At 38.7% G+C, this 14,821-nt stretch overlaps 1 protein-coding gene across 7 annotated transcripts in view; it reads left to right on the top strand.

Moving 5' to 3' along the window:
• Window positions 1–14,821, top strand: part of UPF2 (UPF2 regulator of nonsense mediated mRNA decay) — a 73,918-nt gene that overhangs the window by 43,902 nt on the left and 15,195 nt on the right. For all 7 annotated transcript variants that reach the window (XM_068911565.1, XM_068911788.1, XM_068911492.1 and 4 more), the window contains 5 exons: window positions 953–1,136; window positions 4,807–4,946; window positions 6,994–7,098; window positions 8,581–8,679; window positions 10,442–10,609. In XM_068911565.1, coding sequence (XP_068767666.1) covers window positions 953–1,136; window positions 4,807–4,946; window positions 6,994–7,098; window positions 8,581–8,679; window positions 10,442–10,609 — 696 coding nt within the window. The remainder of the gene's footprint in view (window positions 1–952; window positions 1,137–4,806; window positions 4,947–6,993; window positions 7,099–8,580; window positions 8,680–10,441; window positions 10,610–14,821) is intronic.

Here is a 14,821-nt window from a genome sequence, read left to right as displayed (position 1 = left end):
TGTTTCTTTTTCCTTCTGCTTCTCTCTTTAAACGAAATTAAAGATATTAAAAACTGAACCAAGTTAAGGTGATAACGACTTATCTCAGACCTTTGAGGTGCATATACTTGGTTATTGGTATATGAGATGTAAAATGGTATTTTGAAGTACTCTATTTGAAACCTATAATAAACCATTTTAAACCTAAAATAAAATTACCAGCAAATAAGTCCTATTTTTGCTACACCTTAACATTTAAACAAGTGTATATCTTGACCTTGTCACCTTTGAAATAAAGATTCTATTATTCCTACTGCAGTTTCAGATGCAGTTTTGCAACCCCTTTGCTCTCAGAGTCTACTGTTAGTTTCACCTTTTTTAAGATCAACATTTCACTTTACAATAAATTATAAAAATTAATGTGCTAATTTGTTATAAAGCTTTGCATAACTGGGTGATAAATCGTCACCTTATAGCTGAAGTCTTAAACCTCTTACTTTTTGTGTGATTTCTCCCCTTCCTTGTCCCCTTCCCCGTTTTCATAATATGCCTTGGGGGGGCTGAATTTTCTTTAAAATGTAAAGAGAAAGGATTTAGAAGCTGAAGCGGACAGTTGCTAAGGGCTCATCTCTCTCTGAAAAAACTTATCCTTGGGCACTTTCCCGTCAGCACTTTTTTGTTCAGTCTTCATACTTTTGACAGTTGTGATAAAAGGAGCATATTCTTAACGTCTGTGGCTGCAGAATTGAAACAAAAAGGCAGGTTTTAAATGATATAAGTCTTTGTATGGTTTTTCTTTAGTGCCTTCGAAATATCTAATAGTTGTATGAAATAGAAGATTAGTGATTTGAGATCTCTTACATTTTCTACTGAGCAAATGTGGCTAGGCATTACAAGGTTAAGTAGTAAAATAAGTTAAATAGCTTATAAATGTCTACGTGCATATAACTTATTTGAATACTTTGTATTCTAGCGGTATGTTTGGTGGAAAAAAAGTTTGGACGTTTGGACAAAAGACCATCCATTTCCTATAGACATTGACTATATGATCAGTGATACCTTGGAACTGCTGAGACCAAAGATAAAGCTCTGCAATTCTCTGGAAGAAGCTATCAGACAGGTGCAAGATTTGGAACGAGAATTCTTAATAAAATTAGGTAAGGCTATGTGAAAGAGTAATTGTCTTTTTGACAAATCCTGGATTTCTTAGTCATCGTTTGCTTGATGATGATAAGTAACTATTGTGATTCTAATGATCTGATCTTTTTAGCCTCATGAAAATGACTTTTTTTTTTTCTTTTGCATTTTCTGATCTCTGAATAGAATCTCCATAACTCTAAATTGGTATGAGTAGAAGAAGAAAAACTGTCAACTTGAATACTATGAATATAGTATTATTTCATGTATGTATATAGTAGTCGGGTGCAAAGGGTGAGAAAGAAAACTACACGTTTTCTCAGAGAAATTTAGGAAGTTCAAGCCAGCTTTATTACAAAAGGCAAGGAGTATCTGTCCATTCAGTTCCTGGAGCGTGTGTGTTGATGAGCACTGCTGTAAGCCAGCTTAGTGACTTAGGTTGCCTGGTGGTTTGCAGCTCTCTGTTCGTTCCCCAGTTCTGGGCTTGACCAAAGCTGCTGCTGTTAGAGTAAGCCTTAGTGTGGAACTACGGTGAAGTGAAGAGAGAACGTGTTTTGCTTTTAAAATGCTATCAGATACTTTGAGTCTTGTCCTTCCCTTGGAACAATTTTAAATGGGCTTATGTTTCAGCAGTGGCAAGAGGATGGCCTCCTTTTCATGTGTTTGAGCTTTGACCGTATTATTAAGTTGTCTTTTTCTTAAAACGCGTGTAGCAGTTAAGCTGTGCGTTAGCTAGTGGTTTCTGCTCAGTCTACAGTGATGTTTGTTTATCAACTGTTCTCAGGCACCCGTGTCAAAATGGGTTAGTTTTGGGAACAAATGTCAGGTGTGGAGCACAGCTCAGTGGATAAAAGATTGGTCAGTGTTTGTGTAGGACAGTCGTCTGGCTAGTGTTTGTCATCATATTAACCTTAAAACCTTTCATAACGCAGCCTTTGTTAATAGTTACTGGAAACTAAGGTGCTCATTTCTTATTCAATGAATCTGTTTTCTAATCTTTTTTTATTTGAAGACTTGTTTTTTCATGGCAAGCTTTTATATGTAAATTTCAGATTTTGTAAGCGTTAATTGTAGCCTTATAAGCACTTCTAATTAGACAAGTTCAATTTTCAGAATAACCCTTTTATCCACTGGGATGAGTATATGTAGTGGCCAGGTAAAATGTTGTGACTTGCGTTTTAGGAGTTTGTGTCCTTAATATGTTGTTCACTTAATTGGCGTGCTTCAAAATCACCTATGTAATAACTGAGACACAGGTCCAAAATTCATTATGGTGTGATCCAAACTGTTAGTTTTTGTGATCTCAAAATGATGGCCAAGCACTAATTTACAACCAGCTCCATAAACGTGAATAATCTTTCGGAAGATGTCCAGCCTTTCCTTCACGCAAATCATAACTTCTGTTCTCTGAATCGCTGTCACTATAGCGGTAGAATTCAACGTAGTTTAGTGAGGGTTTGCCACTGAGTGTCAGCCAGCGTTGGAGAGCAACTTTAGAAAAATAAAACAAAAAAAACCCTGCTTTTCTGATATTACTTGTTTACCATTAAACTTACATGCTAGGATAGTTCTTAATCCTGCAGTTAGCACTGTTTGAAGTTAGTCTCAGGAGGATTGTCATCTGCCTTTCTGTTCTTTGAATGTTACGACGATAGATGCATGCATATCTGAAGGAAAAGTTGTGTCTCTATGCACGCGTGCACGTGTGCTTTGCTCTTTGGCAGTCTGAAATGTGGTAGCAGGCAGAAGGCTGGGGAGCTGTGTTGCCTGCAGACCTTAGCCTGGGAACTGACCGCTGGTTCCTGTGCCGCTCTGGAGATCTTGATGTGTGCGGGTGAGAAAATCGGCAAGAGTTACGATGTAAAAATATGACGTTCTCAGGGGATTGAGTCTTTAGTGAGCTGAGCTCCACTACAAGTCCTGTTTTAGAAACGGTCGTAACTATTGTAAAACCAAGCCGTTCTTCCCAAAACACGTATGTACAGACACGTGCAGAAAGTGAGAGCGAATGGTCCATGATGGCAGTGTCCATCAGTTGAGCAGTTTTATGCAGTTGAGCCTTAAACTTGATTTATTGGATTAAAATATTTCTCTGTGGTGGAGAGCAAATAAGGCATGCCAGGAGCACAGAATTTATGTATTCCTTTGCTATTCCAAAGCCCTAAGCTAACGGTCAGCCCTAAGTGTATGGCTTGTATAACTTTAAAATATGAATGACAAACTGTATAGTGTCTGTGTTTACTCCTTAACAAAAATCTTTGGAAATGTTACTGGCTTAGATCTGCTCTGTTGCAGAAGGCTGGCATCAGTGCCACTTTCTGCTAGCTCAAGCCACGATCCTCTGGAGGATTAAGTGGCTTTGGAGATTAACGAAAAAATTCAGCGAGTACAGTGTGCTGGAAGTTTGTTCCGTCTTGCACTGGATAGCTTAATGTCTGCAATAGCTGTTTTCTAAAAACTGTTCTTTTTTTCTGAATTTCAGAACCATGCTCAGTTCTTAAATATTTTCTCTGGAAACAATTCTGATAAAGTCCATCTCAAAGACTAAATTGGACACTGAAATGGAGTGTAATTCTCTTGCAGTTGTGTAACATACTGTGATGCGATAAGTCAGAATTAAGATGATTTTGCAGCATACTTTCCAAAAGCCTTTAACATTTCAGGCTTTAGAGTCAGAGGTTTACAACTTATTTTTCACAGTGCAGATAAGGGAGTTTACATTGAAGTTTACCTTAACGAAGGAAAGCAGAGGGTTTAGGGAGTTATTCTTGACTTCCTGCGCACAAAGTAAACTAAAATGATTTGAGGGCTAGGGATGGCAAGCAGGTCAGTAAAGAAAGCCGCAGGATGAACTGAAGCACAGTGAAAGATATCTATTGGTCCAATCTGCAACTAAGGTAAAGACACTGAATAATGTTTTTGGAAGGGGCTCTGATTTCCCAGGGACTTTATGCAAGGAACTTTAGTTCATCCTCATAGGTTCAAATGCCTAATAAATCTTTCTGAAACACTTTCATTATAGGCTGAGAAAAAGGCTCTTTCAAAACCATTAATTGACCTACAACAACTTGAAGTACCATCATCTGTGACCTCTGCCTCAGCAAAAACAGTGGAAGACTTTGAGCATCTTAAGCTGTGTTTAAAAAAGCATTTCTTTGAATGCTTTGAAGTACTTTTTAGGCACTTGGGGTTCTCCTGAAGTAGTGTGAAGTACTAAAGCTAATGCTGCCCAGGCCTGGTGCCTTCGAGAGCCTGTCCTTTTTTTTGTACTGTGATTTCGTGCTTGTATTTCAACGTGCCTTGCGGTGAGATTGCGCGTTGGGTTTCAGGATACTTCGAAGCCGCTTGCATAGTGCAACCTCTTGATTACCATTCTGTGGGAGACTTTAAACATACTCCATAAGCGTTTCCCCCTTTTTTGAGAGGAAATTGTTATCCTTGCTACCGTTTATTTACAAATAAAAAATTTACGTGCAGGAAACACTTCACTCCAAAGCCAATGTTATGGCCCATTGGAAACGTACTTGGTGATCAGTAGCAATGGACTTTTGAAGTGATCTTACATATATAATGCAACTTTAATGCTACAGGCGAAGGTTACTATTTGTTCTAATCATCTCTCTCTCTCTCCTTCTCTCTCTCTCTCTCTCTCCTTCTCTCTTCACCCCCCCCCCACCTTCCAAATTTCAGGACTTGTGAATGACAAAGACTCCAAAGATTCCATTACAGAAGGAGAGAATCTAGAAGAGGATGAAGAGGAAGAAGAAGGTGGAGCAGAGACAGAGGAACAATCTGGAAATGAAAGTGAAGTAAACGAACCAGAGGAAGAGGTTAGCTCAATCGTTTTCCTTAACTCTGCATTAGCCTTGCATAAAAAGAAATCAATAGTCAATAATTTGTGGCTCTCTGAAGGTCTTCTGTGTCACAGAGTCCGCAGATGAAATGCGGATATGCACAACCAAGTAAGGGCTCTGGCGACAGTATTTCTGTCCCAGTCACTTATATATGCAAACTGAATACAGAGTGAGGCTTATTCCGGAGAAATTATGGCAGAAAATTGACCTGACACTTTGCTCACTCCACCAGGGTATGTGCTGCCATTAGTTTTTGGCGTAAGAACACTTTCAGAGCACTTTGTATAACTTTTGTAGGAGTAAATGTATTGACTAGATGTCGAAGCAAGCATGTAGGAAAAACAACAGGTGTCCAAAGCATGCCTGCATAATAGTAATAAATAAAGGATTTATAGCGCGTATCAGCCTTCCTTGTTTGCCGTACCAATAATCTTTTGAATTAAAAGTGGTTCAGCCAATAAAAAAAGCACGCAAGTACATAGAAATTCCAACTTGTCACTGTGACACAGCAAAATTGACACGCTAATGGTAGTGTTATGAGAAAATGAATTTAACAAGGAAATAGGAAGCGCTTTTGAAGCAAATAGGGCGCTTTATTGTGGCAAATTATGACCTCAGATAGAGAATTTACTAGAGAAGTAGCTGTATTAAAATCATCTTGTTTCTTGCAGAAAAATCTTTTTGATTAGTTTGTCCTGATTTAGTTTATATTTACTTTTTTCTTTTCCTTCCTATGCTTGGGTCAGTTGATTGGTTTACTAGTAAACCATTCCTTCAGTCCATGCCTCCTAGCATTAAAGTTTCTGAAGTTTGTCTGGTTTTGTGCCTTTACCCCAAAATTAATAATATCATTAGACTCACAGGGTGATTGAAGTTGGAAGGGACCTTTGAAAACTCTCTCATCCAACCCTCTTGCTAAACGCAGGGTCACCAACGGGAGGTTACTCAGGGCCATGTCCAGTCAGGTTTTGAATATCTCCAAATTTGGAGGCCCCACTTCTCTGGGCAACCTCACAGAAGAGGCAGGGGCAAGCTTACATGTAAACGGAATTTTTCAGTTTGTGGCCCTTGCCTCTTGTCTTGTCGCGGGGCACCACAAGAGTCTGGCTCTATCTTCTTTATTCCCTCCCATCAGGTGTTTATACGTATTGATAAGATCCCCCCCGGAGCATGCTCTTCTCCAGGCTGAACACTCGCAGCTCTCTCAGCCTCTCTGTGTATGAGAGATGCTCCAGTCCCTTAATCATCTTTGTGGCCCTTCAGTGGACTCGCTCCAGCAGCTGCATGTCTTTCTTGTCCTGGGGATCCCAGACCTGGACCCAGCACTCCAGATGTGGCCAATGCTAGGTAGAGAGGAACGATCGCCTCCCTTGACCTGCTGGCAACGCTCTGCCTAATGCAGCCCTGGATACTGTTGGCCACCTTTGCTGCCAGGGCACGTGTTGTCTCAGCTGGTTTTCCACCAACCTGTTGTCCTCTCTGCAGAGCTGCTCTCCAGCTCGTCGGCCCCCAGCCTGTACTGGTGCAAGGGGTTATTCCTGCCCGGGTGTGGGATTTGGCATTTCCCTGGGTTGAATGTCATGAGATTCCTGTCAGTTCCTTTGTCCAGCCTTCCGAGGTCCCTCTGAATAGCAGTGCAGCTACGTGGTGTATCAACCACTCCTCCCGGTTTTGTAATATATGTTTGTGGAAATGCCAAATAAGACTGAGTTCAGGCTGTAACATTAAATACAAAACACAATATTCAGCTTTACTAAGACTGAACTAAACAGCTGTGAGGGGGGAGATGTGGAGAATGTATATGAGGAATCAGACACAAGTGGATTTTTTTTAAGCAAAGTGTGTGTTTTTGGGGTGCTTTTATTGTTGGAAATGGACAGCAGCACTTTGTCAGGGAAGATAAGTAGATCAGTTGGGTAGCACCTTGTATTCTAAGGGATGTGATTAGTGAATATGCCTAACTCTATCTTTAAAATAATCAAAAGTGATTATATTGTCAAATTGTAAATACCGAATATTCCAGGAGGGTTCTGACAATGAAGAAGAAGAAGGTGAAGAAGAGGAGGAAGAAAACACTGATTATCTTACAGACTCCAATAAGGAAAATGAAACAGATGAAGAGAATACAGTATGTATGGTTTCTTTAGATAAGTGAATTGGTTTTTGCATATTTTTCTTTTTTTTTTTCCCCTGAATCTTTTTAGCTAATGCTGCCCGTAACTTATCTTGGAAAACACAGTCAGAACACTCTCCGCGTTCTTTCAGATGCATTTTGGAGCTTATTTTTGTATTTACAGCCTTTCATTTTTACCTTTATTCATGCCATCAGCTTTGTTGCCAGATGTTGTTGTAGGACTGTGCCTTTCCACAGGTAGCTGGACTAGAAAAGGTTGCATAAATGATGGTTTTTCTTTCTCCCTGCCAACAATGGTAGCAAGTTGATATGGTACAATAAAGTAAATCAGTTACTCTGCACTAGATCTCAGAAATGAAAAGGGAACAAACCAAGAAGAGCAAGATTCCTGTAATACAGATGTAAAAGAGGCAGATCGTAACATCTCTAGCAAAAGAACCTGTCTAATTGTGCCTGACTTGCACTTACATGGTAAAGAAAGTACTGATCGTCACAGAGCAACGTGTTGAGGTGCTAACTTGAAAAGCAGCATGTGAAAGCAGTATTTTGTGGTCTGTGCTGTTAATCAGTGTTCAGGAGAGACTTCGGTATTGCTTAGAGCATGGGAACAAACAGCATTGCTGTGAAAAGCTGAAATGAGTGAAGTGGGAAACTAGAACTTCTGTTACATGGTCTCTGATTCCGTTATCTCCTGAATGATGGCTTTTGCTTGGTACTAGTCAGCTATTGAAACTATAAGGGAGTGAAACTTGGTAGCTAAATCTGACATCCAAAGAACAAGGCATTCCTTGTGCTGACAAATTGTGCTCACAGCATATTGCTGCCCCATTCAGTTCTAATGCCTTTAATGGTAGCTGTGGCTGACCTAGTAAAATATTTCTTGGTAAGTCTGGGGTTTCGTTGTTTTTCCCCTCCACTTTAAAATTGGAAAAAAAGGAACAGTGCTGAGTTATGTTCCCAAAAGCGATGAGATAAGCAGTGATGCAGATCCCATTGCATAAACATTATAGGTGTATAAAGAGGCATGTTAAGTGCTATTTTTGTGAGAATGGGCGTTCCAAATTCTGAAGAATAGTCTTCCTCCTGGAAAAAAAACAGCTGATTACATCGACTTCAAGGAAAAAATAGTTAAATTACCCATAGGTGGGGGTGTAGGCATAGATTTGTATTGTTGTCATATTTAAAATGACACATGCAAGTATGTCAGAATATCTTCAGTGGTCCACCTTCATAATAATTGTAGCAATAAACTTCAGAAAGTATTTCTGAAGGAAAATAGTCCAGGTTGGAAACCTTTTTCTCTAATAATTTAAAATAATTTTTTTTTTATTGAAGTTTTTGAAACTTTTGATTATATGATGTGATCCTGTGATTCTGTGATGTCTGTCGTGGAAGCATTGAGGATATTTTCTCCTTCATTTCTGGAGTGAATGTTTATATTTCTGAAAGTAATGGATTTTTTTTTTTTTGTACTAGGAAGTAATGATTAAAGGAGGAGGACTCAAGCATGTCCCTTGTGCAGAAGATGAAGACTTCATTCAGGCGTTAGATAAAATGATGCTGGAAAACCTTCAGGTATAAATCTTAATTTTTTTCTTGTATTAAATACATGTAACTTACTATATAACTGACTGTATTTCATTTTTAAGAAAATGAGTGATTAGTGCCTAGCTTACCATACTAAACAATATGGATCTTTTTCCCTACTTTTGGTCTCTTCTGTACCATAGTTAGACACTTCCACTTCTGCACACCTGGTGTCTGTTCCTCCTTCTCTGAATAAGGCTTTATGCTATCCACCTTTTTAGATAAGGTCTCTTTTGAAGTGGAAAAAAACATCGTGAAAATCAAAATAGGTTGACAGTGGGCTGCTTTTCTCCTTTTTTGCCTTATAACCACAATATTCTAGATACAAATTCTAAACTGAGCTAAATTGTTGTCTCTGATTGAGTAGGTATACTACTCAGATGTATCCATCTCCTGCCAGCTGAGTAACAGAGAAAAACAGATTGATTTGATTCTGATTGTTTGAATGATGTCAGTATTTTTGTGAAGATTTAAACAAATAGCCCCAAACAAAGAAAAGCCCCAAGCAAGCAAAAAAAAATTGATATTTCATCTATTGATATCTTTTTTTTTAATGGACTTCCTTACATTATCCATAGACAGACATTCTTTCATATTTAAAAAAAAAAAAAAAAAAAAAAAGAAAAACTTAATTCATTTGAAGCCTTAATTAAATTTAACCAGTAAAGCATTTAGAAACACCTTCATGACAAATTCTTGCTCCACTCAATTTTGGACTTCTTAGAAGTGGCTTTTGCTAGAACCTGTATGTTGTGGTTTTTTGGTTTTCTTTGTTTCACTAATCCTCTGTAAGGAGGAAAAGCTCTGAGGTATTTTTGAATTTTAAAAAGTAAGTTTGGTTTTTTTTTCTTTTCCTAGAAAATGATTGTTTTGATGACCGAAATGACCGAAAAATCCCCTTGATTTCAGACTAGTATTATCTATTTAATCTGGCACATGAGATCAATATACTTCAGAGATTTGATGTTGAATCTGAGGCTATGGGATGCAATTAAAACAGTTTGACAGGCAAAGTAGCTACAGTTACCAGAACTGAGGCAGGATGTGGAAACAAAATAGAGAACAGGACTTAAAAACTTCACTTACATTTTTATAGGTAGGATAGTTGCTGATTTTACAGGAAAAATGAAAAAGTTGTTTGTTTCCTTGTCTGAGACTGAAGATTGGAGGGAGTGTTTGGATAGTGAAACAGCTTTTAATTACATTAGGTGCTGACAGATATTTTATTAGATAGCCAGTAAAAAGTAACTGCATCAGATACTGTACAACATTTCTGACTTTATCCATAGACTACTGAGCCTAGCATACAATATGCTTAAAATGTAACTGCATTTAAATCTAAAGCCTCTAAGTACTAGATATTTTTTTTTTCAGTTGCATCTGATAAATAATTCAGTATTGAGTATTGCAAGCCCTGAGTCAGGAACATAGTAATAACGTTCTACTAAAAAAAACTGAATCTAAACTGTGCATTCTCAAGTGTTTCCAGTCAAATCTCTTCATTTGTTTCCTTCAAAGGTTTCAAATTTTAAAAGGATTTTTGGAAAACTTAACATTCTGTACCTGTAACTTTCTTCTTCACAAGCAGGGTAACCAAAGGATAGTGTAATAAAACCGAGCGAATTTATTTGTATATTACTTTCTGTTTTCTTGGGAGGTTAAATTTTTCTCGGTCACGAAAATGTGAACATTGCCGGACTTTCTGGTATTTTTAGCATCTGACCACTTGCAGTCGTCTTTTTCTTAATAGCAACGGAGTGGAGAATCTGTTAAAGTACATCAATTGGATGTCGCTATTCCTCTACATCTCAAAAGTCAGCTAAAGAAGGGTCCCCCGCTTGGAGGTGGGGAAGGAGAATCGGAGTCTGGCGACACAATGCCATTTGTCATGTTGACACGAAAAGGCAACAAACAGCAGGTAAGAGATTACGTAGATATTGCTAAAATTAAAAAAACCCCAACATTTAAACTTTTTGAAAAGTTAGTCTGTATGACTTCTAAAGTCCCAGAGATTTTATTTTCTTCATCTTTTCCTCAAAACAGGATGCCTACATCTTAATTTTATAAGTAGAAAATGCTAAATGTAGTTTCCTAGATTTCCTGATTGTTAATAGAAATCATGTAGAACAGTTCTCTAAATACTAATGTTACTAATTTTGTGTTTTAAGTTAATCTCTCCTTAGACCAAAGGGACGGGGATATATTTTGTGTGTACAGCATACGAACATTTTAAATATGGTTGTTGAAAATGAACCCGTGTAGTTGGCAGGCTGCCACTGAAAGTTAGACGAAGTAGGTAAGAAAAGGAGATGGGATATTTCAAAATGAAGTCAAGACTTTGCAGATTTTGCTGAAAACGCTTTCAGCTCAAATTGAGTAACATAGCTTGTTACATTAAAATTTCTAAGCAACTGCCACTTGGCTGGATTTGTTCAGCTTGGAAAACAGCCTTTCTTTTTAAAGGCTTTTTTAGGGGATTCTTCCAGAGTGAATCTCTCAGGGCAACTTAAATGGAAATCATGTGGATAAAACAAATCCCATTTAAAAAAATCAAATAAAACCGTTGCTTCAAGCAGCCAAACTATACGTTTGTCTTGGCTCTTTTCTCTAGTATGTGTTTGAAGTTTCCTGGGTACACAAATGAATAGTATACAAGTAAATACCTAACATTTACTGAAAACATATTTCTCCTCATGTTTTATGGCCTTTAAAGAAACCTTTTAATTTCAGTTCTATATATTGATGACGAGAATGAATGACTCAAGTTAACGGGGAAAGCAAAAGCGAGACACTGTTTTATTCCATACATCTGCACCTTTCAAGTACTTAGACCTATGTCATCACTTTATTCTGACTTCCGTTGCCTGAAATTTGATAATAGTGTAGAACAGTTGAGATACGTAAAGTTGAAGTAAAAACTTTTTCTTCTTGTGAATGAAAGACATTTAAAAAGTCTAATTTAAGTTGTGCACAGGATTCATTTGTGTCCTGAGTTATATCTGTACGGTTTGCAGGTAAGTTGGTATGTGCCATCAAATGTACAATGTGCCTTGATATTAGTTCCAAGTATTTGGAAGGAAATGAGAAAACCCTATCCCCTGTGAAATTAGAGTGGGTCTTCTGAGCAGCCACTTACAAATTGTAAATTTAGCGTATGTTAAGTGAAAATCTGTGAGACAATAAACCTCACGGTGCTATTCTTAGGCACTGTTCAAGTTTAAAGTTCTAAATAACTCTATGCTGTAGGATGTTTTAGCTTAACTTGCACGAACTTAGGCAAGTTATTTGAAATCCACCGTGATGCTTTTTCACGTTTGTTGTGTCTGTATGCACACAGTGAACAAGAATAACGTAGGTAAAAAGATTCCCTAAAACTTCAGTGCTGTTCTTTTGCAAGAGTCTAGAAATAAGACTATGTGACTGTGAAGAACACCACAGTTAAAAGTGGGATGGTCTGATGTTTTAAGCGGGGTGAGGAATGGTTGTGAGCTTGCTTTTGTCTCTTAATTGTAAAACTGCCATTCAGTTTCCCTACTCTGGAGGAGGACTTGGGCAGCTAGGAAGCCCCTTTGGAAGGTTTATGCTTTATTCTGTGTAGCAAGTAGGAGTAAAGAAAATAGTAGCTTACATAGAAAGAGCAGGATAGCAGAAAAGCGGTAGTTTAAGCTTCGGTAGTCTTTTCAGAGCGGTCCTGGTTCCCAGCGGCAGAAGTGCTCTACAGGGTCTGGTTGACCAGGCAAAGCTGAAAATACTGCAGTTTATCAAGCTGTGCTCAAAGTAAAGTCACTGCTACTCGATTCACTTGACCAACGAGCCTTTGCAGATTTTTTTCTTGTAGCAGACAAGTAGTTAGCTTTGTGTTTTGTGTAGCTTTAGAATTTTGTATTTTGGTGTGAAATGTTATCAGAGACCAAACACATTGCTTAACGGTGAAGTAGAACAATTTAACCTCGATCCTAGGAAAGATGGAAAGTTGTTTCTGGCACGTGCTGCAAAAATGTGCAGACTTGCAGACGTGAAACAGCTGCTCCGTCCCCAAATTTCACTGCCATCTGAATGCACAGTAAAACAAAAATACGTCTGTTAGAGTTGGTGCGTTGACTCGGAAAATCTTGTAAAAGTGATGGAACGTTGGTCATGCAAAACGTCGTCTCATCTGTTGAATGGTCGTAGAGAGGAAAGTAAAAGGGCCAGAATTCTTGAATGCAAAATATTTTGCTTGATCATTTTCTTCTCGCTGCTCTGTGTAATGCTTTCTCCTTTTCCTTTCCTGAGGCTACTGTTTTTTGTAGTAATGTAGTAATAATTTTTGTAATAATGTCTGAGACTGACTTCTTTTTTTTTTCCCCCTTTTTTAATAGTATTACTAGAGAGGGGGGTGAAAGAAAATATTTTTTAACTTTTTAATGTAAGACTTTGTGCAAGGAGTTCATGTTTTATCTAAACAGCCCTTTGTCCCCACTGTTGTCTTCATCGCATCTCTGCAGAAAGTGAGGTCTGTTACCATAAAAGACTTGAACTTGGGAGGGTGGGTTGGTTTGTTTTTTAAAAGCTTAATGCTTCTCGTATGCAAACACCGTGCTAAATCAGTGCTTTCACATTCTAAGGAGCGATACCTATGTGAGTGGACGCATCCATGCTTGGCTTTAGTAGTGATGATTAATTGATGTCCTTATTACATTTGTTTGGTTACTCAGTTTCCTGCGACTTGAACGTTGCACTGAAGTTGCAGCAGAAGTTTGGAGTGGGGAACGCCTGGAGCTATCAGGAATTTTAGGATCTTCATACTCTGCGTGAGGGGAAAATACTGCTGACATGCTGCGGCTTGAAAAAGAAAGCAGACCTTGTTCAGGAGTCTTGCTGTCCGCCCGCCACCTTCCCCCAATATTTGCTTTTGGGAGGAGGCTTTTCCTGCCAAGACTGTTTGGTGTTTCTAGAAATGTGAAAAATGATGGCTTTGTAGCATGCCTCAGTTCTTGAGTCAGTGAAAGGCTGCTTTGTCCGTAGTTTGTCTTCAGACAAAATACGTTAATAGTTAGCTTTAATAATAAAAATAAGCAGGAAAGAGGAGGTGGAGTTGAAAAGAAAGTAATTGCTCCTTCTTATACTACTTAATGTTAAATCTATGTGAGCAGAGGGTGCCCGGAGGTTTGAACTGATGGATGCATGTTTTACCCTTAAGCTATAGCTGCCAAATTTCAGCTTTTTAAACACAGGCAAAGACAATTGGCAGAAAACCTGGAAGGCTGAAAGTTATTTCTCCTCCGGGTAATCGCTAGAAAAATAAGCACCGCCACCGCATTACCATGCCAGCCGGATCGATTCTTACGGTAGCAGCTGGTTTCGCCTCTGTGCTGTTTGGCAGAATTGCTTCTGAAACCCAGAGCCTTCAGTGGGTTTGTTTTGTTTTTTTGTTTGTTTGTTTTTTTTAAAGTGCTTACCAGTGATGATAAAATATGCTGTTCTTCCTTCCAGAGGTTAATATTTGGCAAGTGAGGTCCAGTCACTAAATGCTCGATTCACGTGCCAGCGTTCAGCCAGTTTTTGGTGAGGCATTAACTACTAGCGTTTTGGAGCAGGGTACAAGAGCAGCGCTGCGTAGCACCCCTCACGACCGACTGCTTCTAACCAGCTGCATGCAACCTGAATTAATAATCCACTGCAGGTTGACGGGAGCGAGGACACCATACTTCATCCTTTGCTGTCACGTTGTGATTTACAAAAACACGCTGATAGCAAGGATATCAGGTAGAACGGTGTCTTGCTGGTTTTGACCTGCCTGTTACAGCAAAGATGTTGCATGAGAAAAACCTACAAAACTTCCACGTGGTTAGCAAAATCAGGTTATAGCGTGATGAGTTATCCACAAGCCGTGAGAGGACACGGGGAAATGCAGAAATTCAGACTTCGTTGTAAGGCGTCAGAGCTGAGGTCTGTCTGATGCGTTCGTTTTTGGCAATATCCAAGCAATTGTAGGCCAGGTAGGTGTGAACCAAAGGGAGATTTGGATAGTGAACGGAAAGTACCCTATGAGCAAGAAGGTTTCCTTTCACTTGAAAGATTTAGCAAGATTGCATAAAGTAATACTGACATCCATAGAACAGTCGAATGTGTCCTCGAACGTTAAATT

Source organism: Struthio camelus, chromosome 1, assembly GCF_040807025.1.
Source record: "Struthio camelus isolate bStrCam1 chromosome 1, bStrCam1.hap1, whole genome shotgun sequence".
NCBI classification, from domain to species: Eukaryota; Metazoa; Chordata; class Aves; order Struthioniformes; family Struthionidae; genus Struthio; species Struthio camelus.
Note: the sequence above shows the minus strand (reverse complement) of the source record. Positions and strands in the feature narration are given on the sequence as shown.